Source organism: Pinus tabuliformis, chromosome 2_1, assembly GCF_031772625.1.
Source record: "Pinus tabuliformis cultivar Carrire ecotype Pingquan chromosome 2_1, CPIR1, whole genome shotgun sequence".
Taxonomy (NCBI): domain Eukaryota; kingdom Viridiplantae; phylum Streptophyta; class Pinopsida; order Pinales; family Pinaceae; genus Pinus; species Pinus tabuliformis.
Window position 1 is genome coordinate 92,235,279 of NC_142299.1, and position 24,786 is coordinate 92,260,064.

The 24,786-nt window shown below is 40.8% G+C and overlaps 1 protein-coding gene across 3 annotated transcripts in view; it reads left to right on the top strand.

The window, feature by feature from the left end:
- LOC149198932 (uncharacterized) overlaps window positions 1-24,786 on the top strand; it is a 103,418-nt gene that overhangs the window by 70,881 nt on the left and 7,751 nt on the right. The window contains exons 2-3 of one of the 3 annotated variants that reach the window (XM_089402223.1): window positions 217-291; window positions 542-688. In XM_089402223.1, the coding sequence (XP_089258349.1) occupies window positions 217-291; window positions 542-688 (222 nt within the window). Of the gene's footprint in view, window positions 1-82; window positions 292-541; window positions 689-24,786 lie in introns of all 3 variants that reach the window. The other 2 variants (XM_089402222.1, XM_089402224.1) reach the window with 2 other exon arrangements.

The window sequence follows — 24,786 nt, forward strand, 5'->3', positions numbered from 1 at the left end:
TCCGCAAATCGCTTGTACAATATAGGAGACTTTGCTCTCTAACGCAGAAATTTAATATAGGAGACTTTGCTCCTTTTTACAGCTATGGTATTCATGCACATTCCAGACATCAACAATTCTTCTTGCAGTAATCTGCAAGAGAGAATTGCGCTAAGATATATGGAGGAAGTTCTCTTACTTGACAGAGTCGAAGCACACACGATCCCTCTAGTAAAGGTTCTGGTTAATTCATCTATACCAAATTCAAGTTCCGCCGCTGATCAGGGCTTGCTGCTCCGAGTTTGCACGGAGGTAACTGATGCTTTACAGAAACTGACATTCCAAGATTTAAATATCAAGTAAATTGGGTTAGAAATGTGTCAGATATGAAGCTTTTAGGGTTTCACGTTCTGAACTAAAATATCTGCCAAGATTAGGCTAAATGTCTTTATTAATCGAAAAGAATCTGGCATTTGCTTAACGTGGCTAGCGATCTTGTGTTGACTATAACTTGATAGAAAGTGAAGGAGCTCTAATTCCATTTTGGATTCCGTGTAGTTAGGTCGTTTTAGGGCACGTAAGAGAGCTTGATGAAAATGGAGAAAGGGACTGGAACGGTTTTGAGGATGATTTAAAACGCATATTTACAGAGGAGGATTCGTCACTGCCATTTATCAATCGGAGAAGCGAGCTCCTCCGGCTCTTGGAAGTATGTACGCCTTTCCTGTTATTGTATTTTTCTTGCTCATTTAAAAGCAAAAATGCAAGAAAAGCCTAAAAAACGTCAAACTCATGTTCTATGTGACAATAAAGGTTGTTTCTAACCATTACGAAATGCATACAAAGCATTAGCTCTATGTTAGCCCAATGTTAAGGGGAATACACCAACTGTTTTTCAGGGCATAGGAGTGTTGGAAAATGCAATATGGCAGTTATTAATTTAGATTTTCCTTAACTTTAATAATTGCTTGTGAACTTTATTTATATTTTTGGTTTTTTAATTAGATCTTCTTCATCAAACAATTATCAAGAGCAGAATAGTAAAGGCAGTAGAAACCCTAATTCAGGCACATGGAAATCTTTCAAGAGATCCTTCTTTGAGCAAGACAATGTCTCCCAAGGTCAATAAAGTCAAATTAGAATACTCGCCCTTCCAACAGCTTGATCCTGCAACTTGATCTCCTGCAATTCGGACTTGCAGTTTCAGCCTTCCTGGAAGCTATAGAAACCCTAGATTTCGCACGTGTGAGAAAGATGGAGCCCAAAAACAAGCCTTTCTTTTTCTTTTTGGATTCTCATTGTCTTCTAGACCTTCACTCTTCTTGTTTTGCTTCTCCCAGTTTCAAGTCGAACTTCTTCTTGAGAGATCGAACTTGTGTGTGTGAATGTGCCAAATGAGGTCGAAATTGCTCCTATTTATAGCCTTTCTAGGGGGTCGAATTCCCTCCTTTAGGTTGACTTGTAGCTGCCAGGGCTAACTTGTACTTTGGAGGTTTCTAGGACTTTCTAGACAAAATCAATTCTTTTACAAGGTACATTTTGCCCAGAAGGGTCTTATAATCATGATGTTGACTCTCTTGACTCATAACAATAAATCCCGTGACCTAACAAACCCTAGAAGCATGAAGAACATGCTTTTACCTAGAAGACCATCAACAAGAAGCATGAAACCCATGCCTTTAAAATAACAATTTTCTTTTTTCTTTTGTTTGTTACTTAAGATATACATATTGAAATGAGTACAATAACAACTATGAAAACCGAAACTAGTTACATTTTCAACACTCCCTGAAGAGTACAACATCATTCTCAAATTGAAGAGTTCTCATAAGAAGATTCAGATTGATAAGGCAATTGCAAGCATCGACATTATAACCAGCACTGTCTTTGAGGCCTAACTAGACAAGCTCAATTTCATTTAAGAGCATTATGTTGGGAGGCTTTACATGAGACATCACATTACCTCTAAGGCACATACCTCATCCTAATGTTCACAAGGTATGTCCTTTTAGGACTATTCTTATCTTGGATTTTTATCCCTTAATCCTTAAATAATATCAGTCCTCTTCGACCAATCTTATCTTGGATACTTGTCTTATCCTCAAAGAGTGTTGATACCTTTCCTTTCTTGGATTGTCTATCCTTAAGGAAACCACAAATGCTTATCCAATCCTCCACCATTCTCTCTCCATGTCTTTCACTTAGACTTATGGCTGTTAGTCCCGGTCAAGTGCATGACACATGAAGAAGAGAATGCACATGTGATGTTCATCATCACTCCCTCTCAACCAGAGAGGAGATCCCTATTCTTACTTGGAATAGATTCTTGCTCCATCACTAATATCTTGTAGACTTCATACTCCCTCTAAAGCATAAAGGAGATTCACAACTTTTTATTATTAGAAGGTCACAGCCACAAGCTTTCTAGCTTGTCTTCATAAGAGTATCAACTACCTGTTTTTTTATGAAGATAGATGCATGGCTCCCTCTTTCCTTCGTATCTCATTATGTTGAGCTTTCTTCTTTTCTAGGTATCTTGGAGCCATCTTCTTCCTTCAATCTTGTTACAGGGTTCATGTCATCAATCTTGTACATCACTTTCATCTTTTCATCATTAATGAAGGCATTATATTGAGCCTTACCAAACTTCAAGCTAATCATAACTTCCTCATGGCAGTGATCTCCTTTATATGAGCTTGAACTGCAGGTTATCTTCTTGCACTGCTACCTTTTAATCCCAAGATGAAAACATCTTGACTTCATAATTACCAAGATCATATGTTGAGCTTGCCTTAACATTCATCATATATTCTTGCAATATCTTTCTAGGTAGCAAGGCAATATGTTAACCATATAACCAATAACAAAATATTAGACTTACCTCATTGTGATGGCTTTCTCATCAAAACATCGACATCCTCATGGTCCATCTCCACAAGAATCTTCCTTCATGCATCAGAGTGCCCAAGGATCGAACTTGATTACAAGTTATAATTTTTTTGGAGACTATACTGGATGTTGATCACTTTTCTATATAATCTAGTGAGAAAGTCTTGATCCTTTATTCATTCTAGAGTAAGTCAAATTCTTCTTTTAAGCATCGTATAACCATAGTAAGCATATTTTATGGTCAACTTTTTCTACAGGATTCTGTACATATGAATCCTACCCAAGAGAAGAGTTACTTCTAATATGCATCCCTATGCATCCATATAATCATCTAGTTATTTGACCTTAAATGAGCCTTCAATTTGACCAACTGGATTCTTTCATCCTTCAAGAGTATTGTTTCCACACTATATGGAATATATACTAACCTTGTCATAATGCTTAACCTTCCAAAATGATGGTTCTTATAGGATCTTGATGATCCATCTTAGCAAAATGACTACCTCTGACATAATGTTAGATAATGCTTGGATGAACAATAATACGCAAAATGGTCCTAATCTTCTAATTCATAAACTAGATGACTCTTATTGAAGCAACTTAATTAAGTAGACTCCAATTCTTCTATTATCACATGCATCTACCTATGATGCCATACAAAATCAAAACCCTTCTAGAGTAAACAACAATGCATGCTATTCTAAATGAAGGAAAGATTAAATTCATAAAGAACCTGTTAGAGAGGATGCCTTCTTCAATAGTAGAGATCTTTGACATCTCTATTTTTGGCTTCTTCTCTGGTTCTCCCTTATCTTCAATTGTGAGAGCTTCACTTATTTCCTTTCTTTTGTTGTTCTACTTGATTGGACAATCCCTTTTAAAGTGTCCATATTCATTGCATCCAAAGCATTGAACCCTCGACATATCTGGCTTCTTCTTGGACTTTCCAAACTTTCCCTTCTTCAAATCCTTGGTTCTTGCAATAAAGGCTTGAGATTGTTCATTTGATTCAATGTCATCCTTTGCCTTGATCCTACTCTCTTCCAAGATGCATTGAGTCCACAACTCATCAAAAGGAGTTGTATCTTTCTTAGAGTAAATGTTAGTTGCAAAATTGCTCCATTCTGGTGGCAAAGCATTCAATACACAAATGGTCATCTCACAGTAAATAATTGTCTCCCCAAGCCCATGCAATTGATCTCTTATTTTAGAAATCTTCATCAGATGGGAGGCTGTGTCTTCATCCTTTGATTTCCTTATACAATATAGTTGGTTTCTCAAGTAAATCTTTTGACCTGATGTGCTTATAGAGTACAACTTTACTAGCTTATCATACACAACCTTAGAAGTCTTTAAATCAACAACAAAGGGAACTATTTTGCTAGTTCTTGAGTTTTATCTTTGCTGGGTTCAACAACTTCACCAAGAACATATTCCATTACTTCATGTTCCACAAGTGCCAGGTCAATCATTTTCTTCCATGCTAGGAAATTTGTTGATCCAATGAGCTTATTGCTTTCCTTGCAGAAAGAACCCATATGATCCCGTAGATTCAGACATAGAGAAATAATATGATACTTGTCAATCAAGAGTCTTCTTCTTTGATAATGTCTCCAACTATCTTGATGCTTTCAAGATCTTCAAAGAGACTTCAGTGATATCCTTGAAATATGGTTCCTTCAACAACAACTTTCAAGAGTGATGAATGATATCAAGATCCTTTGATGCTTTCTTCAAAGATGCCTTTCAATGAGCCTTTTAAATAGATCTCCTTCTAAGAGAGATCAACAACCTTCTTGTAATCTTCCTCTTTCAAGCCTTTCTGTTAAAATTGGAACTAGGGCCAAACTCCATGAGGGTCTTCTTATTTATGGCCGCTGATATTTTTCTTGGATTCCTCTCGTCGAGAGGTGTAGGATTGATCTAAAAATCATTCGATTCCGACATGTATTCATGGAGATATGAATTTATTTGTGTTATGTGACAACTCGTCAAGGTCGGCCAGCAACCAAATTACCCCCACTTGTCCTCCAAGTTTTAGTATAAATAGAGGTGGCCTTCAAGTCACTTTGACACACACACTCTTGTAATCTCTCTTCATTCTGTTTTGGGTTTGATGAAGAAGAGCATAGAGGGAGTGCCCTAGGATGTACACTATCCTAATTTACAGTCAATGAAGCAAGCCCTAATTGCATTTTCTGAGATGACAAGTATAGGGTGCAGGAAGCAGTGCTTCGTATAGGAAGGAGGGCTTCGTATTGGGTGCAAACAACATGATCACGTGCCCCACAAGCAGTCAAGGACTCGGGTAAGGGAGTTGCAGTCAAGAAGGCAGAGAGCACACATTCAAGACCACGCATGGAAAGGCAGGGTCTGATTGCACCTCGGCTAGGGTATTAGGTGCAGTCATGACCAGAACTCATAAGCATAATATAGACGCAGATCAAATCGATATACTGCCTATGAATCAATGCTCAAATGGACAAGGAAGTATAGATTTCGGATGGGGTTATTGCAGTAAGGTCTAAACTTCATGGAGAGCTAACCCTTAGTATGACAGTCTTTGCATTACATGGATAAGGCATGAAATGTATGTAGTCATGATATTCCTATAGAGTACTAGGTACGAGGATGAGCAATCATGGATTTGTTTTATAGATCACATCTCTGTCTATAAGGAAAAAGCAGTACCAAAGCTCCAGCAATCTGATAATGAAGGAATGTAACTAGGTCTATTCAATAGTAATCACTGTCTCAGTAATGATAAGGATATAAGATACAGTCATCATGATGAAGACTTCAATGTAACTTCGTTGACATAATGAAATGACTGTCATAATAGAGATCTCAGTGCATCTATGAAAACATAGAGATCACAGTGAAGGTCTGAATGGATCAGGTTGACATGGTAAAGAAGCAACAGTGAAGACCTCTGTGATATTGTAGTAATGGCTTGAATGTGCAACATGACAGTGGTGCAACATAATGATGATGAATGGTGTAGCATAGTGATGATGAATGGTGCAACATAGTGCAACATGAGAGTGGTGCAACATAATGATGATGAATGGTGCAACAAAGTGCAACATGGTGCAACATAGTGATGATGAATGGTGCAACACAGTGCCTCATGACAATGTGTGCAACATAATGATGATGAATGGTACAACGTAGTGCGACATGAATGGTGCAACACAGTGATGGGTGCAACACAGTGATGGGTACAATATGGTGATGGAATCACCTGTGTTCAGATCTGCTACCTCATGTGTCATCTTCCTAGAGAAGATCTCTGCTCGTATTATGACAAGTCAAAATGTTGACTTCTGATGTATATGTACTATCTCTCTCTCTCTGCTGAACTATTAAAGAACATAAGAAGAATTGATCAAGGGTTCCCCACATTGGGGTTTGTCCTTGGCTGGCACCACATCTTGTGTCCTCTTGTCTTGGTTTGTCTTTTGCGATTTATGTTTATTTTCTATCTGCATTTTACTATCATGCTTAATGTGATTGCTAATCTGGAATTGATATTGAACTAATATGGAAAATTGAAGTAAATTTGCTCTCAGCATAAAACATACCTAAAATTTAACATGGTTTCAGAGCTAAGGTGAAGACAAAGCCCAAGCAAGAGTGAAAGAGTAATCACCAAAGATAGTTGGATAAGGTCAAAAGACTCAATGGGTTCCTCATCCCACTTCAAATTCACCAAGGGTGAAGTCGTAGCAAAGAAGATTATCAAAGTGGCACAGCGAAAGCATCTGGTGGCCTTCCTATAGGTCACTTCAATGGGAAGTCCGGATCTGAGAATGGAAGGAAAGGCAGATGCCTTGCTTGCAATAAGTTTGGCCATTATGCAAGGAAGTGTCCAAATAGAAGGGACAAATCACTTGATGATGATAACAATCATTCCATGGGTATCTTCAATGATCAGAGGAATGACAGGTACAATGGCAAAGGAAAAGGGAATGCAGGTCATCAAGGAAATGGCCGTCTCTTCAAGAAAGAAAGGATCTCCAGGTATGAAGAATATAATGTTGTTTCAAATAAGCAAGAGGAGATCAGCTCTCTTCACTACCTCTCCTTTGGACACTTTGAAAAGGTGGTATATTGATAGTGGTGCATCAAGGCACTTCATCGGATACAAGGAAGCTCTCTCTGATTTGATAGAGAAGGAGACAATCGTGGAGATTATTCTTGGAGAGGATGCCACCTATCTCGGAAAGGGTGTAGGGAATGCTACCCTTCAATTGAATGAGAGTAGCACGATTCATTTACAAGAAGTTCTTTGTGTACCTGATCTCAAGAAGAACCTGGTGTCCATTTCGGCAGTGGAAGTCAAAGGTTTCAAGGTGGCATTGATCGATGGAAAGGTACGTGTTTGAAAATGGAATATTCAAGATGCTTTTACTCATGGGTTCAGGGTTGGCAATTTGTATCAAGTTGCAGGAAGTCCATTAGGGACCATGTCATGTGACACATCTCTTCAATGACACCGGAGGTCTGCTCATCTTCGTCGTAAGACCCTACCCGATGTGAGACAGATGGTGATAGGGATGCCTGAATCCAAAGAAGAGCATGAAGGTACATGTCCAAGATGTACCGAAGGAAAATTTACAAGGGGACCATTCCCCTCATGTAATAGCAAGACCATGGATGTGGAACAACCAGAGGGGTTTGAGATTCATGATCGGGAAATCTCACGTATGCAGGTAGAAGAAAGCCCTCTATGGCTTGAAGCAAGCACCCCGGGCCTGGTATGAAAGGATAGACAACTATTTGATGAAGCTGAGACTCACTAGGAGTGACGCCAATCCAAACCATTGCTTGAAGGTTGTGGATGATAGACCTCTCATACTGGCACCTTATGAGGACTACCTCTTTTTGACAGGTGTAGACCCTCTCATTTGCAAAAGTGAGAGGGAGTTGGATTCCGGATTTGGAATGATGAACTGCAAGCCCGTGACTACCTCGATGAAGCCTAACTTTAAGAAGTTATGCGATAGTGATGCTGGACTTGATTTGGGAAATGCCTCTGAGTTTCATAAACTCACACTAGCATTGATGTTCTTGGTGAACTCCCGCCTGGATATATGTTTTGCAGTTAGCATATTGAGCTCATATATGGTTGAGCCTCACTGGATTGGTGCCCAGAATCATTTGAGATATCTTCAGGGCACAATCTCTCATGGATTGAGATACACTGCCAGAAATATGACGCTGCATGATTATTCTGTTGCTGACTGGGTAGGCAGTGTGGAGGATCGCAAGAGCACTTTTGGGTGCTGATTCTCTTTGGGTTATGCTTCAAGATCTTGGATGAGCAGGACGCAGAAGTCGGTTGTTTTGAGCACCAATGAGGTCGGATACATAGCTGTGAGTATGGCCTCCTGTGAAGCTGTCTGGTTGTGGAAGCTCTTCTGTGAGTTGGTTGGACTCGTGCTGGATACCATCGTGATCTTCTGTGACAACCAGAGGGGGATTCGATTGTTAAGGAATCTCGTGTTCTATAATCGCTCCAAGCATACAAACATCAGGTACCACTTTATCTGGGATATGGTACAACGAGGAGCAGGAAGGCTCCATCACTCTGGGACTGATGTGCAGGTCACCGTTATTTAGATAAAGCCCCTGGGAAAGGTCAAATTCTTGACTTTCTGAGAACGACGAGGAGTCGTGGAGAGACTTTCTCCTGAAGGTCCTATATGATATGGACATTGAGCTCTGGGAGCTCCGGGGGCTTGGGGGTACTTCTTGGAGTGATGAGCAACCATAGGGTGAGTGGTTCAGCCTTCCCCTAGTGGTCTGCTATGTAGGCAGGATGAGTGGCTCATCCTTCTCCCATCAAGATACAATCATAGGGTGAGTGGTTCAGCCTTCCCCTAGTGATTTTTTGTGTAGTGAGTGGTTCAACCTTCCCCTGGGATACCCCGTGGCGACATGTAGGCAGGATGAGTGGTTCATCCTTCTCTTGCTGAGACATCCTACCCATGCAGTTTGGGACGCATGGGAAGTACCTCGCATCTGGCCAATGAGTAGGGAAATGAGGATAGGGACCATAGTAGTACCGATTGATGCATCATGTAACTATTGTACTCCCTATGCTAGGATGATATTGATCTGGGGTCAATTGGAACTGACTTCGGGTCAGTAAGAGTGTTTTGACACTCTCTTTATTTGGAACTGATTTCAGATTAGTAAGAATGATATAACTCACTCTCTTTTGGAATTGATTTCGAATTAGTGAGAGTGGTATGATACACTCTCTTTATTTGGAATTGATTTTGGATCAGTAAGTGTGGTATGATACACTCTCTTTATTTGGAACTGACTTCAGATCAGTAAGAGTGGTATGAGACACTCTCTTTTATATAGGACTGACTACGGGTCAATAGAGGATGGTATGATACATTATCGATCACTTCTTCTTCTTCATAGTTCAGCAAAGCAGAGCAGAACAGAGCAGTGCAGGGCACTGATACCTGAGATAGTACGGACTGGCAGATGGATTAGCAGATGGAGTTCTCCCTAGTTGAGAGGGAGTGTTAAAATTGGAAACTAGGGCCAAACTCCATGAGGGTCTTTTTATTTATGGCAGCTGATATTTTTCTTGGATTCCTCTGTAGGATTGATCTAAAGATCATTCGATTCCTACATGTATTCATGGAGATATGAATTTACTTGTGTTATGTGACAATTCGTCAAGGTCGGCCAACAACCAAATTACCCCCACTTGTCCTCCACGTTTTAGTATAAATAGAGGTGGCCTTCAAGTCACTTTGACACACACTTGTAATCTATCTTCATTCTGTTTTGGGTTTGATGAAGAAGAGCATAGAGGGAGTGCCCTAGGATATACACTATCCTAATTTACAGTCAATGAAGCAAGCCCTAATCGCATTTTTGAGATGACAAGTATAGGGTGCTGGAAGGAGTGCTTCGTATAGGAAGGAGGGCTTTGTATTAGGTGTAGACAACATGATCACATGCCACTGCAGGTAGTCAAGTACTCGGATAAGGGAGCCACAGTCAAGAAGGCAGAGAGCACACATTCAAGACCACACATGGAAAGGCAGGGTCTGACTGCACCTCGGCTAGGGTATTAGGTGCAGTCATGACCAGAACTCATAAGCATAATGAAGACGCAGATCAGATCGATATACTGCCTATGAATCAATGCTCGGATGGACAAGCAAGTATAGATTTCGGATGGGGTTACAGCAGTAACGTCTAAACTTCATGGAGACCTAACCCTTAGTATGACAGTCTTCGCATTACATGGATAAGGCATGACAAGTATGCAGTGATGATATTCCTGTAGAGTACTAGGTACGAGGATGAGCAGTCATGCATCTGTTCTATAGATCACATCTTTTTCTATAAGGAAAAAGCAGTACCAAAGTTCCAACAATCTGATAATGAAGGAATGTAACTAGGTCTATTCAATAGTAATCACTGTCTTAGTAATGATAAGGATATAATATATAGTCATCACGATGAAGACTTCAATGTAGACTTCGTTGACATAATGAAATGACTGTCATAATAGGAGATCTTAGTGCATCTATGAAAACATAGAGATCATAGTGAAGATCTCAATGGATCATGTTGACATGGTAAAGAAGCAACAATGAAGACCTCAGTGATACTGTAGTAATGGCTTGAATGGTGCAACATAGTGTAGCATGACTGTGGTGCAACATAATGATGATGAATGGTGCAGCATAGTGCAGCATGACAGTGGTGCGACATAGTGCAACATGACAGTGGTGCAGCATAATGATGATGAATGGTGCATCAAAGTGCAGCATGATGCAACATAGTGATGATGAATGGTGCAACATAATGCAGCATGACAGTGGTGCAACTATATACAAACCTAAACTAAATGAAAAAGAAACTAATGAAAATAAAACCTAAAAATTAAACTAACACACACATACATGAAATAAATTTTTTTAAATGTTTTATTGTTTTGCAGCTGTTGTGTGCAGGTTCTGATGGCGGAAGGAGTTCGAAGTTGGAAGAAGAGGCACACAGAGAGGTCAGCAACGAAGGAGGATAGGAATGCGGAGATGTTGCGGATCAAAAAGAAGGGGAAGCGATGGGTAGCAACGGACAGGAGAAAAATTGCGGGTTTCTCTGGCAGCGTGAATGAGCAACTGAAGGTAGCCACAGAGAAGGTGCAGCGAGGGAAGGGAAGAGTGACTGCGGTTTAGGTAGCAAGATGGAGAATAAGGCTGCGTAAAGGAGGTAATATGCAGGTTTTGATCTTGTGTTTGTGGGACGGATGCTTGGACGGGCAGCGTAAGGAGAGATTTGCGTGAGGGCTGGACAAGATTGCGTGAAGGATAGAGCAATGGGGAGCCAGATGAGGACAACAGGTGAGGGAAATAAAACTGGGATTGCAGGCAGAATGGCAACAACAAATTTGATGTCAGAGGATGAGAAAATACAGGGTTTGGTGGCAGCAAGGGTCCTGTAAAAAAATAATTCGAAATTGCACAGTGAACCCTGAGACCAGGCAACAAATCGATCTGCAAAATGGTGGCCCAGAAATTCTTTAAATCACCAGAACCTCAAAAAAATTCCAACAATCTTAATTTAAAATTTTAAATCCTTCTACTTCAGATTTCTTAATGAAACCTTCATGAAAATTTCCAGATCTGAAAATAAATAAATTCAAACCCTTGGACTGTGAAATCTGGATATGATCCCTGCCAAAATGATGCTGATGGACCCCTAAAGATCCAGATCTTACCCTCCAGGGCCTAGATCTGGACTCTGCACAGCTTTCAGCTTCAGATCTACAGCTACAAGACAACAAGAAACACCCAAACGATATAAACAATGACCCAAAAAACTAAAACTCCGAAAACCCAAGTTAGAAAACTGAAAATAATTATAGATCTATATACATGAATGGCAAATCTATTAGATCTAAGGAGTGTGAGTCCAACTCCGCTCCCAGATCTGATAATCTGAGACTCTCAACATCCCGATCTATCGATTTAGCACAGAAAAATTTAAAATTTTCAAATTTTAAAGGAGGTACTGAGCTCAAAACCCTTCATGCATCACCCATAAAAAGTATCTTATGATAAGCCCGGGATCAGATTTAAGTTGGGCTCTTTAGAAACCATGGATTGAAAGTTGGCTGGTTCAACCGAGAACTTCCTCGAATGCCCGATGATCTAAAAATCAAGACTTTCGTACAAAACTCAATTCAACCATCAACATAGAGTGAAAAAACGATAATAAAATTCAGATTTAATAGGGATACCTGTTATTATATTCAAAACTTAAATTATCATTCAAACCGCAACGATTGAGCAAGATACCTGTACTCAAATCACTCTTCAGAAAACTATCATCAATGGCTAAAAAGAAATCTATGCATGCAAATGACACATCTTACAGTGTTTCCACGAAGAGTAACACCAACAAAAATTAACCCCAAAGTCTTTCTTTATTGCTCATAAAAAGATTACAAAAGAGCTTTTCGCTTAGTACACGATCTAGAGATCGGATGATCCTGACAGACAAAATGACCTTCTATTTAAAGATAAATCCTCCAATGGCTAGTTTGAGTGATCCACGTCAAAACAATCTCGACCGTTGATGAGGATCAAAATTTCTTTTAATCTCATCCATCGAAATTTTAAATTATTGAGGAAATTCGAAAATTTCAATTAAATGTGTTTTAATTAATTTAAAAATTAAAGTTTTGAATTAATTTCCTCAAAATTTTGACTTGGACTTAACCCTAAGGACCAAGGGCTTAAAATTTAGCAAAATAATTAATTTACCTTAGTCCCTGGACCTCTTAAAATTTAATTTTTTAAGGACCAACGAATTTTGCCTTCAGGGAATTTAAATTTACCTAGGACCTAGAATTAATTAAATTTCTGGCTTAGGAGTTTAATTAATTTTGGCCAGAAAATTTAATTAATTAACCTATGAGGGGATAAATTATTTTTCCAACCCTCAGGACACTTTACATCATGATTTTCACATTTTTTACATCTCAAGGGGGAAAACCCATTTGCAAAAGACCTTCACAGACTACCCAATTCTGCGACACAAATATAATTCAGCTGACCAAGCAATTTGTAACCTAACCAAATAGTTAGGATTATTCCCAAATCACTTTTACATAGATTCGATCTAGAACACTAGGACTCCCCTAAGATCCCAGTGACAAAATCCACTTCGGCTTTGGGTAAGGCTGAAGGAAAACTCTGCTGACCATCCGAGAATGGATTGGTGAGACAAAAAACCTCTCGGAATTTAGATCGTCACCAGAAAATTAGGTTTACCTAGGCAATTACATACACGACACGGATCTGCTGAGATTATTTACAATTTACACATACAGAAAGGGTTTACATTATAACATGATGATCAGGCCCGTGGTGATAGTTGAACGTCAAGCCTTACTATGCATGAGTTAAGGGGATCTCTTTTGCGAAAAGAAGTTTCCTCCATTGATGAATATTTGAAATATTTCAAAAGCTCATGGGCAAAAACATGATGTACCATCATGTCAGATGGATGGACGGATCAAAGGAACCATACCATCATAAACTTTCTTATCTTTTGCCCACAGGGAAACATGTTTCCAAAATCAGTTAATGCATCTGATAGGGTGAAAGATGCACACTTGTTATTTCAGCTTTTGGATGAGGTTGTTGAAGAGGTGGGGGTGGCTAATGTTGTTCAAATCATCACAGATAATGCCTCTAACTATGTTCTTGCTAGTAAAATGTTCGAGGAAAAACACAAAACCATCTTTTGGACCCCATGTGCTGCACATTGCATAGACCTCATGCTTGAGGATATTAGAAAAATAGATTGGGTCAAGAACACTGTAGAGCATGCCAAAAGCATAACAAAATATATCTACAATCACTCATGGATTTTGAGCTTAATGAGGAAACACATAGGGGGCAGGGATATTATTAGGCCTGCCATCGCTAGATTTGCAATTCATTTTCTGACATTGCAATCTATGCTTTCCCAACATAGAAACTTGCAAAGGCTGTTTTCTAGTGATGAATGGAATGAAAGCCAATGGTCTCGCAAACATGATGGAAAATATGTGAAAAAGAAAGTTAATAAAGAAATATTTTGGAAAAAGGCAGTAGAGATTGTGAAGGTCGCTGAGCCACTGGTTAAGGTGTTGTGGTTGTGGATGCAGAAAGATTGGCTATGGGCTTCATTTATGAGGCTGTGGATCAAGCAAAGGAGCAAATAAAGACAACATACAATGATTGTTAAGTTTAGGTATGTTCTATGCTTAGAGCAATTTATTTCAATTTTCATAGTTAGCTCAATAACTTTTCCAGATTAGCGATCACATCAGCATTAAAGTAAACTGCAGATAGAACATAAACATAAATCGTAGAAGACAAGCCAAGACAAGAGGACACAAGATGTGGCTCTAGCTAGGGACAAACCCCAATGTGGGGAAACCCTTGATCATTTCTTCTTATATGTTCTTCAACAGTTCAACAGAGAGAGAGAGGTATAGTACATTTACAACTGAAGTCAACACTTTGACTTATCTAGATGAGAGCATAGATCATCTCTAAGGAGATGATACATGAGATTAGTTGAAGACATGCCGCTTCAACTGATTCTCCAAGGTGATTCCTTCACCTATCATCGTGCTGCATTTTGTTATCATGCTGCGCCTCACTGTGCTGCACCATGTTGCACCCATCATCACAATGCTGCATCTCATCATGCTTCATCAATCATGATGGTACCCATCACTGTACTGCATCATGTGCCATTGCTGCACATGTTGCCATACTGACCTATGTGTTTGCTGCACCTAGCTAGCTTGCTGTCCCTTGCTTGCTTGTTGTCCCGAGCATGCTTGTTGTCCCTAGCATGCTTCCTGTCCCTAGCATGGTAGTTGTACTTGCTGCACTAAGTATCATGCTGCTGTCCCAATGTGTTATACTAGCAGCACTATGAACTTGCTATATCATATTGTTGTACCTCACCATTGTGTTGCCCCTCATTATGCTGCAACATTCATGAACATGCTGCTACAATATATCTGCCGCTTGCAACATCATGCTGCTTCAATGTATCATCACTGTTTTCTTCATCCAAGTGACTGTACTATTATCAACGCAGTCCTAACATACGCTGCGTTGCTGGACAGACTTCAATGTATACCCTTCAACACTCTTCTCCATGTCATACAAGCCTCTTTCAGACCTTCTCCTCCATGGCTGTGATTGGGGCATGCTTGAATAGTCTTCCTTTATATCACCTGGAGGACTGCAGTTAGGGCAGCATAGAGCTTCTCCATAGGGCTACGTATAGGGCAGCGTAGGGCTCTCCACAGAGTTGCATATAGGGCAACTTAGGGCTCTCCATAGAGATGTGTATAGGGTAGTGTAGGGCTCTCCAATAGAGCTGCGTATAGTGCAACATAGGGCTCTCCAATAGAGCTTTGTATCGGGCAACCTAGGGCTCTCCTGGAGCTGTGTATAGGGCAGCGTAGGGTTCTCCATAGCACTGTGTATAGGGCAGCATAGGGCTCTCCAATAGAGCTGTGTATAGGGCAGTGTAGGGCTTCTCTTTTAGACCAGCAATTAGATCTCTCCTTGCTGCGTTATGTAGGCTTCCTTCACTGCGTTAAAATCTCTTCCATGATAGCGTTAGGATCTAGGGCATCCTCTAGGGTAGCGTATCCTCTTTAGATCTCTCCTCCCACCAAAACCCAAAGACGAGTGGAGAGGAAGAGATCACCAAGAGGATGTGTGTGCAAATGACTTTCAAGGCACCTCTATTTATACTAAAATGTTGAGCACAAGTGGGGTTTATTTGGTCGCTGGTCGACCTTGATGAATTGTCCCATAACAAAAATAAATTCATATTTCCATCAATACTTATCGGAATCGAAGGATCTTTAGATCAATCCTACATCTCTCGATGAGAGGGATCCAAGAAAAATATCAGCTGCCATTAATAAGATGACCCACATGGAGTTTGGCCCTAGTTGCCAATTTTAACACTCCCTCTCAACTAGGGAGAACTCCATTCGCTGATCAATATATCCGACTGTACTATCTCTGCCATCAGTGCCCTGCACTACTCTGCTGAGCTCTGCTCTGCTTTGTTGAACCATGAAGAAGAAGAATTGATCGAGAATGTCTCATGCCATTCGCTACTGACCTGAAGTTAGTTTCATCTGAAGAGAGTGTGTCATATCACTCTTACTGACCTGAAGTCAGTTTTATTGGTCCCAGATCAATATCACATGAGAGTGTCTCAAACCACTCATACTGATCCCAGATCAATGGAGGTCATCCTAGCATAGGTAGTACGATAGATACAACAATTAGTCCATCGATAGTACTACTATGGTCCCTAACCCCATTTCTTTGCTCATTGATAAGATGAGAGGTACTTCCCATGAGTCCCAGACTGCATGGGTAGGATGCCTTGATAGGAGAACTAATCATCCTGCCCCACAGGAGAACGAATCATCCTGTCAAACAGTCGCCACAGGAGAACTAATCTTCCTAGCCCACAAGAGAACTAATCATCCCGTCCCAAAGTCGTCACGTGGTATCACAAGGGACAGTTGAACCTTTCACCCTGTACATAGCACATCACCAGGGGAGGGTGAGTGGCCCTGTGGTCGTATGTCGCTCCAGTAAGTACCCCAAGCCCCCCAAAGCTCCCAGAGCTCAATGCATGCAACATGAAGGACCCTTATAAGAAGGTCTCTCAACGACTCCAAGTCGTTCGGGAAAGTCACAAATTTGACCTTTCCTCGGGGCTTTGACAAAATGTCTGCGACCTGTACATCAGTCTCAATGCAATGGAGCCTCCTCGCTCATCGACTTACCATATCCCAGATAAGGTAGTATTTGATGTCTATCTGTTGGAGCAATCATCGAATACAAGATTCCTCAACAATCGAATCCCCCCTGGTTGTCACAGAGCATCACGGTGGTATTCATCATATGTACAAACAACTCACTGAAGAGCTTCCACAACCAGGCAACTTCATACGAGATCATACTCGTAGCTATGTATTCGGTCTTGGCGGTGCTTATAGCAACCGACTTCTGCTTCCTGCTCATCCATGATATTGAAGCAGAACCCAAAGAGAACCAACACTGAGAAGTGCTCTATTGATCCTCCACACTGCTTGCCCAGTCAGCATTTGAATAATCATGCAGCTTCATATTTCCGGCAGTGTATCTCAATCCATGAGAGATTGTGCCCTGAAGATATCTCAGAAGATTCTTGGCACCAATACAGTGAGGCTCAACCAAATATGAGCTCACCATGCTAACTGCAAAACATATGTCCAGACGGAAGTTCACTAAGAACATCAATGCAAATGAGTTTATGAAACTTAGAGGCATTTCCCAAATCTGGTCCGGCATCATCACAATTAATAATAATAAGTAAAAATTAATAATAATAATAATAATAATAATAATAATAATAAAAAAAATAATAAAAATAATAATAATAACAAAAATATATATATATATATATAATAATAATAAAAATGAATAATAAACAAATGACGACCTAATTTCTCACTTCATTCCTTAATAACCCTCTTATATATATCAATGATCATAGCTCTGTGATACATCATTAATTTTAAAGATTATCTATTGCCGCATCCCCTGATGATGGACTCACTTCGTAGTCCGAAACGTTGGGTTCACAAAACTCTACAACAGGTCATTCCTCCTCTATCTAAAACCATTCTCACCTGTATGGATTCTCTATTTAACATCATCACAATATAACTTCTGAAAGTTAAGATCTTCGAGGTAGTCACGGGCTTGCAATTTACCATTCCACATTCGGAATCCAACTCCCTCTTACTTCTGCAAGTGAGAGGGTTTGCACATGTCTGAAATAGGTCGTCCTCAGAAGGTGTTGGTATGAGAGGTCTATCATCCACAACCTTCAAACAATGGTTTGGATCGACTTCACTCTTAGTGAATCTCAGCTTCATCTGACAGTTATCAATCCTCTCATGTCAAACCCGGGGTGATCTGCTTCAAGCCATAGAGGGATTTCTTCCATCGGCACACATGAGATTCCCTATCATGAATCTCAAACCCCTCGGGTTGTTCCAAACCTATGGACCTGCTACACGAGGGGAATGGTCCCCTTGTAAGATTTTCCCTTCGGTACATCTCAGACATGTACCTTCATGCTCCTTTTGAATTCAGGCATCCCTGTCATCATTTGACTTACAGACCTCCGGTGCTATGTGTCAATTGACATGGTCCCCTATGGACTTTCTGCCAACCCTGAACTCAAAGATAAAAGCATCTTTGAAAATTCTATTTCCAAACACATACCTTTCCATCGATGAATGCCACCTTGAAACCTTTTGACTTCCATTGCTGAAATGGACGCCAGGTTCTTCTTGCGGTCAGGTACATAAAAGAGATTCTTGTAAATGAATCGAGTTACCCACATTCAATTGAGGGGTAACATTCCCTACACCCTTTTCGGGATAGGTGGCATCGACTCCAAGTATAATCCCACAGTTGTTTCCATCTCTACCAAATTCGAGAGAGCACCCTTCTATCCGATGAGGTGCCTTGAAGCACTACAATCAATAAGCCAAATTCCCAAAGAATCTGAAGGAGAGTGCCAATACAAGATGACGCTTCTTTATCTTATTAGAAACAACATTTGATTCCTCATACCTGGGGTTCCTTGCTTTCTCTGATGAGTTGGCCGTTTCCTTGATGACCTGCATTACCTGTCATTCCTCTGATCATGGAAGATGTCCCTGGAATGATTGTTATCATCATCAAGTGATGTGTCCTTTCCATTCGGACACTCCTTCGCATAATCGCTGAACTTATTGCAACCAAGGCATCCGCCTTTCCTTCCACCCTTAGATTCAGACTTCCCATTGAAGTGATCTTTAGGTAGGCCATCAGAAGCTTCCGCTGCGCTATTCTAATAATATTCTCTGCTTCGATTTCACCCTTGGTGAATTTGAAGAGGGATAAGGAATCCACTGATCCTTTTTTCCTTTTCCAATTGTCTTCGAAGATTGCTCTTTCACTCTTGCTTGGGCTTTGTCTTCACCTTAGCTCTGATACCATGTTAAGTTTAGGTATGTTCTATGCTTAGAGCAATTTATTTCAATTTTCATAGTTAGCTCAATATCTTTTTCAGATTAGCAATCGCATCAACATTAAAATAAATTGCAGATAGAACATAAACACAAATCGCAGAAGACAAGCCAAGACGAGGACACAAGATGTGGCTCTAGCCAGGGACAAACCCCAATGTGGGGAAACCCTTGATCATTTCTACTTATATGTTCTTCAATAGTTCAACAGAGAGAGAGAGAGAGAGAGAGAGATAGTACCTTTACAACTGAAGTCAACACTTTGACTTATCTAGATGAGAACATAGATCATCTCTAAGAAGATGATACATGAGATCAATTGAAGACATGCTGCTTCAACTGATTCTCCAAGGTGACTCCTTCACCTATCATCGTGCTGCATCTCATCATCATGCTGCGCCTCACCGTGCTGCACCATGTTGCACCCATCATCAGAATGCTACATCTCATCATGCTTCATCAATCATGACAGTACCCATCACTGTACTGCGTCATGTGCCATTGCTGCACCATGTTGCCATACTGACCTATGTGTTTGCTGCACCTAGCTAGCTTGCTGTCCCTTGCTTGCTTGTTGTCCCTAGCATGCTTGTTGTCCCTAGCATGCTTGCTATCCCTGGCATCCTAGTTGTACTTGCTGCACTGAGTATCATGTTGCTGTCCCAATGTGTTATACTAGCAGCAATATGAACTTGCTATATCATATTGCTATACCTCACCATTGTGCTGCGCCTCATTATGCTATGATACACTTCATCGCTGTACCCATCATGCTGCAAAATTCATCAACATGTTGTTGCAATATATCTGCTGCTTGCAACATCATGCTGCTTCAATGCATTATCACTGTTTTCTTCGTCCAAGTCATTGTACTATTATCAACATAGTCCTAACATTTGCTGCGTTGCTGGACAGACTTCAATGTATATCCTTCAACACTCTTCTCCATGTCATACAAGCCTCTTTCAGACCTTCTCCTCTAGGGCTGTAACTGGGGCATGCTTGAATAGTCTTGGTTTATATCACCTGGAGGACTGCAATTAGGGCAGCATAGAGCTTCTCCATAGGGCTGCGTATAGGGCAGCGTAGGGCTCTTCACAGAGCTACGTATAGGGCACCGTAGGGCTCTCCATAGAGCTGTGTATAGGGCAACGTAGGGCTCTCCAATAGCGCTGTGTATAGGGCAGCATAGGGCTCTCCAATAGAGCTTTGTATAGGGCAGCGTAGGGCTCTCCTAGAGCTATGTATAAGGCAGCATAGGGTTCTCCATAGAGTTGTGTATAGGGCAGCGTAGGGCTTTCCAATAGAGCTGTGTACAGGGAAGCATAGGGCTCTCCAATAGAGCTGTGTATAGGGCAGCGTATGGTTTCTCTTTTAGACCAGCAATTAGATCTCTCCTTGCTACGTTATGTAGGCTTCCTTCACTGCGTTAAAATCTCCTCCATGATAGCGTTAGGATCTAGGGCATCCTCTATGGCAGCGTATCCTCTTTAGATCTCTCCTCCCACCAAAACCCAAAGACAAGTGGAGAGGAAGAGATCACCAAGAGGATGTGTGTCCAAATGACTTTCAAGGCACCTCTATTTATACTAAAACGTTGAGCACAAGTGGGGTTTTTTTGGTCGCTGGCCGACCTTGACGAATTGTCCCATAACACAAATAAATTCATATCTCCATGAATACTTATCGGAATCAGATGATCTTTAGATCAATCCTACACCTCTCGATGAGAGGGATCCAAGAAAAATATCAGCTGCCATAAATAAGATGACCCACATGGAGTTTGGCCCTAGTTGCCAATTTTAACAATGATAGAGTGGCTAAGTATGGGCCCATTTGGGCAATCATTGATGAAAGATGGAAAAATCAACTCCATCGCCCTATACATGCAACTGGGTTTTTTCTGAACCCAAGGTATCATTATAAAGCTCTAGAGGCAGATGCTTTGACTGGGGAGGTTAGAGATGGTTTGATTGAATGTATTGATTGCATGATTGCTAAGGAGAGTGATCAACGGGAGATACATCAACAGATCACTTGTTTCAGCAGAGCCATAGGTACCTTTGACAAGAACCTAGCAAGGATTGCAAGGGAAGCAGATGAGCCAAGTAAACAAACAATTTCAATTTTCAAATCCTTATTTTGTTAAATTGTTTGTAATTTGAAAGTTGGATATAATTTGTTGAGCTAACTCATTACACAACTATGATTTTTGTAGCACAATGGTGGGAGGCATTTGGTAGACATTGTCCTCAATTGCAGAAGTTTGCAATCTGTATTTTGAGTCAAACTTGCAGTGCTACTGGGTGTGAGTGCAATTGGTCCATCTTTGAGAGGATTCACATGAAGAAGAGAAACCGTTTGGAACAAAAGCGGTTAAATGATCTAGTCTATGTCCAATACAATCTTCGACTAAGACACAACCAATTGCTGAACAAAAGACCTGATACAGATCCCATTGTGTTGGAAGATATTGATCCAACATCAGATTGGGTAATGGAGTGTCATCCAACAAAGTTTGATTCTGATGAGGATTTTGGTATTGATTTGGATTTATAGACAAAGACATTAGCTGAAGTTGCTGTTGAACATAATGTTTAGTTGAATGCAGATCTACTTGTACCAGGCATAATTCGAAGTCCTCCAGTTGCAAACACTTCCTCTACTCAGCCACGACAGAAGCACATATCTCGTTTATCTCAGCGTGCAGCTGCTGCGCCTGCTAGTGCTACTACTTCTACAATTGTAGTTGGAGATGGTGATGAGGAGGAGCCATGGGTTTCCCTATCTAACACTGATTCAGAGTCTGAGCTAGATGATGTTAGCTTCTCTAGCAGTAGCCAGTAGTATTGGTGACTAGTGATGTTTTACTGTTTACTTTTGTTGTAGAGGCCATTTAGAGCCTCCTTGGTTATGTGTTTTTGTTTTGATCTCTATATCATGTATGCATTAGACATTGCACTGGGTACCATTTTGATAGAATGGATATATTCATGAGCCTACTTTGATCATATGTTGTCTTCTCTCGATATTCTAATGCTTTGTGTTTGGAAACATGAATGAAAATCTTTAAAATTATGTTTTTTCATAAAAAAATTTAATATTTGATGTATGTTTTACAACGACCGAGTCATTGAAATCAAAGTGGCCAAGTCGATAATGAGTTAGAGTCGGAATCGGAGCCGACCCTCGGCCGTTTCCGAACCCGAGTCGGAGTTTTAAAACATTGATTCGTGAAAGGACCACCTTCATGCCACGTAAGTGACAAGTCATGGCTTTAGAATTTACTAATTTAGAATTCTAGATTTTTTTGAATTCAATTATTTTTTATTTGAAAGTTTAATTATGTTAAATTTTCTTTATTTTGTCGTAGATGTTTGGTTTTGAAGCTATGGTTCAAGGGTACCAAATTTACAGAAATTCACCATCATAATCCTCAATAAGACTTGTAGCAGTTCGAGGTGTGAGCGCAATTGGAGTGTCTTTGAGAAAATACACTCAAATAAGTGCAACATGTTATAACTTTGAATTTCAACTGAGCAATTACATTTATTGTAATTTATGACCCTCAAGAGTCAGGACTCATTAATTTTTGTTTTGACACTCTTACGTGTTGGAGTCCTCACGCCTTAATGACTTGGTGTATGTCGATTACAATCTTCGACTATGGGTGAAGCAAATGGAGAAAACACTAGATGCGGATGCCATTTCCTTGGACAATATTAATGTATTGTCTAAGTGGATGGTGGAGTTTGAGCTTCCCCATCGTGGAGGAGTCACTTGCACGGTTAGAAGAGGGACCAATAGTAGTACGACAACGGGGGCAACAAGAGGACACGGAGGAGGAGCAATAGTGTAATATTCCAAACTTAAATAAATAGTGATATGCAAAGCAAAAACGATTTACAACACAAATTTTAAACAATCGACAAATGCTCATAAAAACTCTAGAATTAAGAACTAGCTGAGCCATTTTATTAATCAATGGAGCAAGTACAATAGTATGGAGGAATTCACTTAGGCTTGCTTCAATGGCAAGCGTGACAGAACCCAGGTGATAATACAATGATCTCAAATGCTGGAAATGGCTGCTTCTCTAATGCTCTGCACTACCCAAAAAATTTCACTGCTGCCTGGAAAGGGGCTGCAAGAAACTCCTCCTCTGGTGCTTAGAAAATGATGAAACTTCAGCCACAAACTCCTTGGCCAAAACCCACAAAAACCCAAAAATGGTTTGGCCCGATTCGGACTTCCCAAAATCGACCCCCAAAGGGACTATTCAATCCCCAACAATTATACACTGTCTGCTGCAAAGATATGGCTTAAAACCCCACCTCTGTTGCTCAGAAAATTTATATTTAGGATCTTTGTCAAAAACCCAGAAAAACCTAGAAATGATTTTGGTTGGTTTAGACTTCTGAAATTTGAGCCCCTTGGAGCCTAACCTCAACTACAACTGCAAAATTTGACCTGCTAGAAGCTGCCTGTAAATCCTCTCGGAAATGCCCCCAAGTGTTGGGTTGACCCTTGCTATGCAATCCTTGACTTCCCGGGTGAGCTCTTGGCTTAAGACACCTGCTCCTAAGCTCCATGAAAAACTGTTGAGTGGCCTCTGCACTGTCCCCTAGCCCATCAATTCAAACTGCTGGAATGTTGGCTCTGCTTGCTGTAAACTCAGCAAGAATGTTGGTCTATTGCTGCTATCTCAGCTCTCTAACTCTTCGACAAACAATCTGATCTCTGTTGGCCTCTATCTCCCTCTGTATTCTCTAGCTGCCCATAAATACACACTCCCTGCTCTGCGTTGGTTGGTGGTGCTACGTCACTGCCCAAAAACTCCTGAAATCCTTGTAGAACTGCTTCTCTAGGGTGGGCACGGATGGTCCCCCGAAGTAGAGGCTGAATCTCTTGCTTGAGAGATTCGTGGCTAAACAACCGGTTGACTCAGCTAAACAACAAAGTGAACAATCATGTGATTTTGTTTGCAAGATGTATGAATGAATCCCAAAATGGGAGCTGCTCCCTCCTTATAACTCCTTGGGCCTCCCTTGCCTCATGTGGGCCCCTCCATCCACTTATTCGACTTTCCTTTCAAGCTATTCGAATGGGCCAATTCGAATTCCCATGTGGGTGGCCCCCACATTCCACTAGCAACCAAATTAAGTCGAATTGCCTCCTAAGTCCCTAAGTTGAAAATGATGGGTTCTCTTCATTAGCCAAAACCGTGCAAAACCGTGTAGCAACACCTTGTTACAAATGTGTTTGAAAAGGGACATGACAGTCCTCCCCTCCCAAATGTTGCTTGCCCTCAAGCAACCTCAAAGTTGGGTGCTCCAATATGTGCTCACCCTCCCACGTGGCATCCTCATCCGGCAAGTTCTTCCAACGCTCCAAAAAATCTCTTGTCCTCAAGTAATGCCTGAACGAGCATCCTCTCTAACTGTTGCTCCCCACTGTCACTGTAACATATGCCAGGGTCCAAGATGTGCCACTGAATCGTCCCTGACCTCAGCACTGTCCTGATATGAAAGAATCCTTTAATACCAGGATGCCAGGCCATCCTGTCCAACATGAAGCTCCACTCACTCCACTCACTATCCTGCCCGGTGCAAGTACCAAAAGTCCCTTGCTCCATCAATGACTTGCTAAATCCCGATGAAAGATCTGTATGATCTCCCCATGCAGTAGCCGGTGCATCCCTAAAGGTTATTGAGCTATGAAGAGTTGTGACGCCCCAGTTCCGTGCTAGTCCCAGAGTG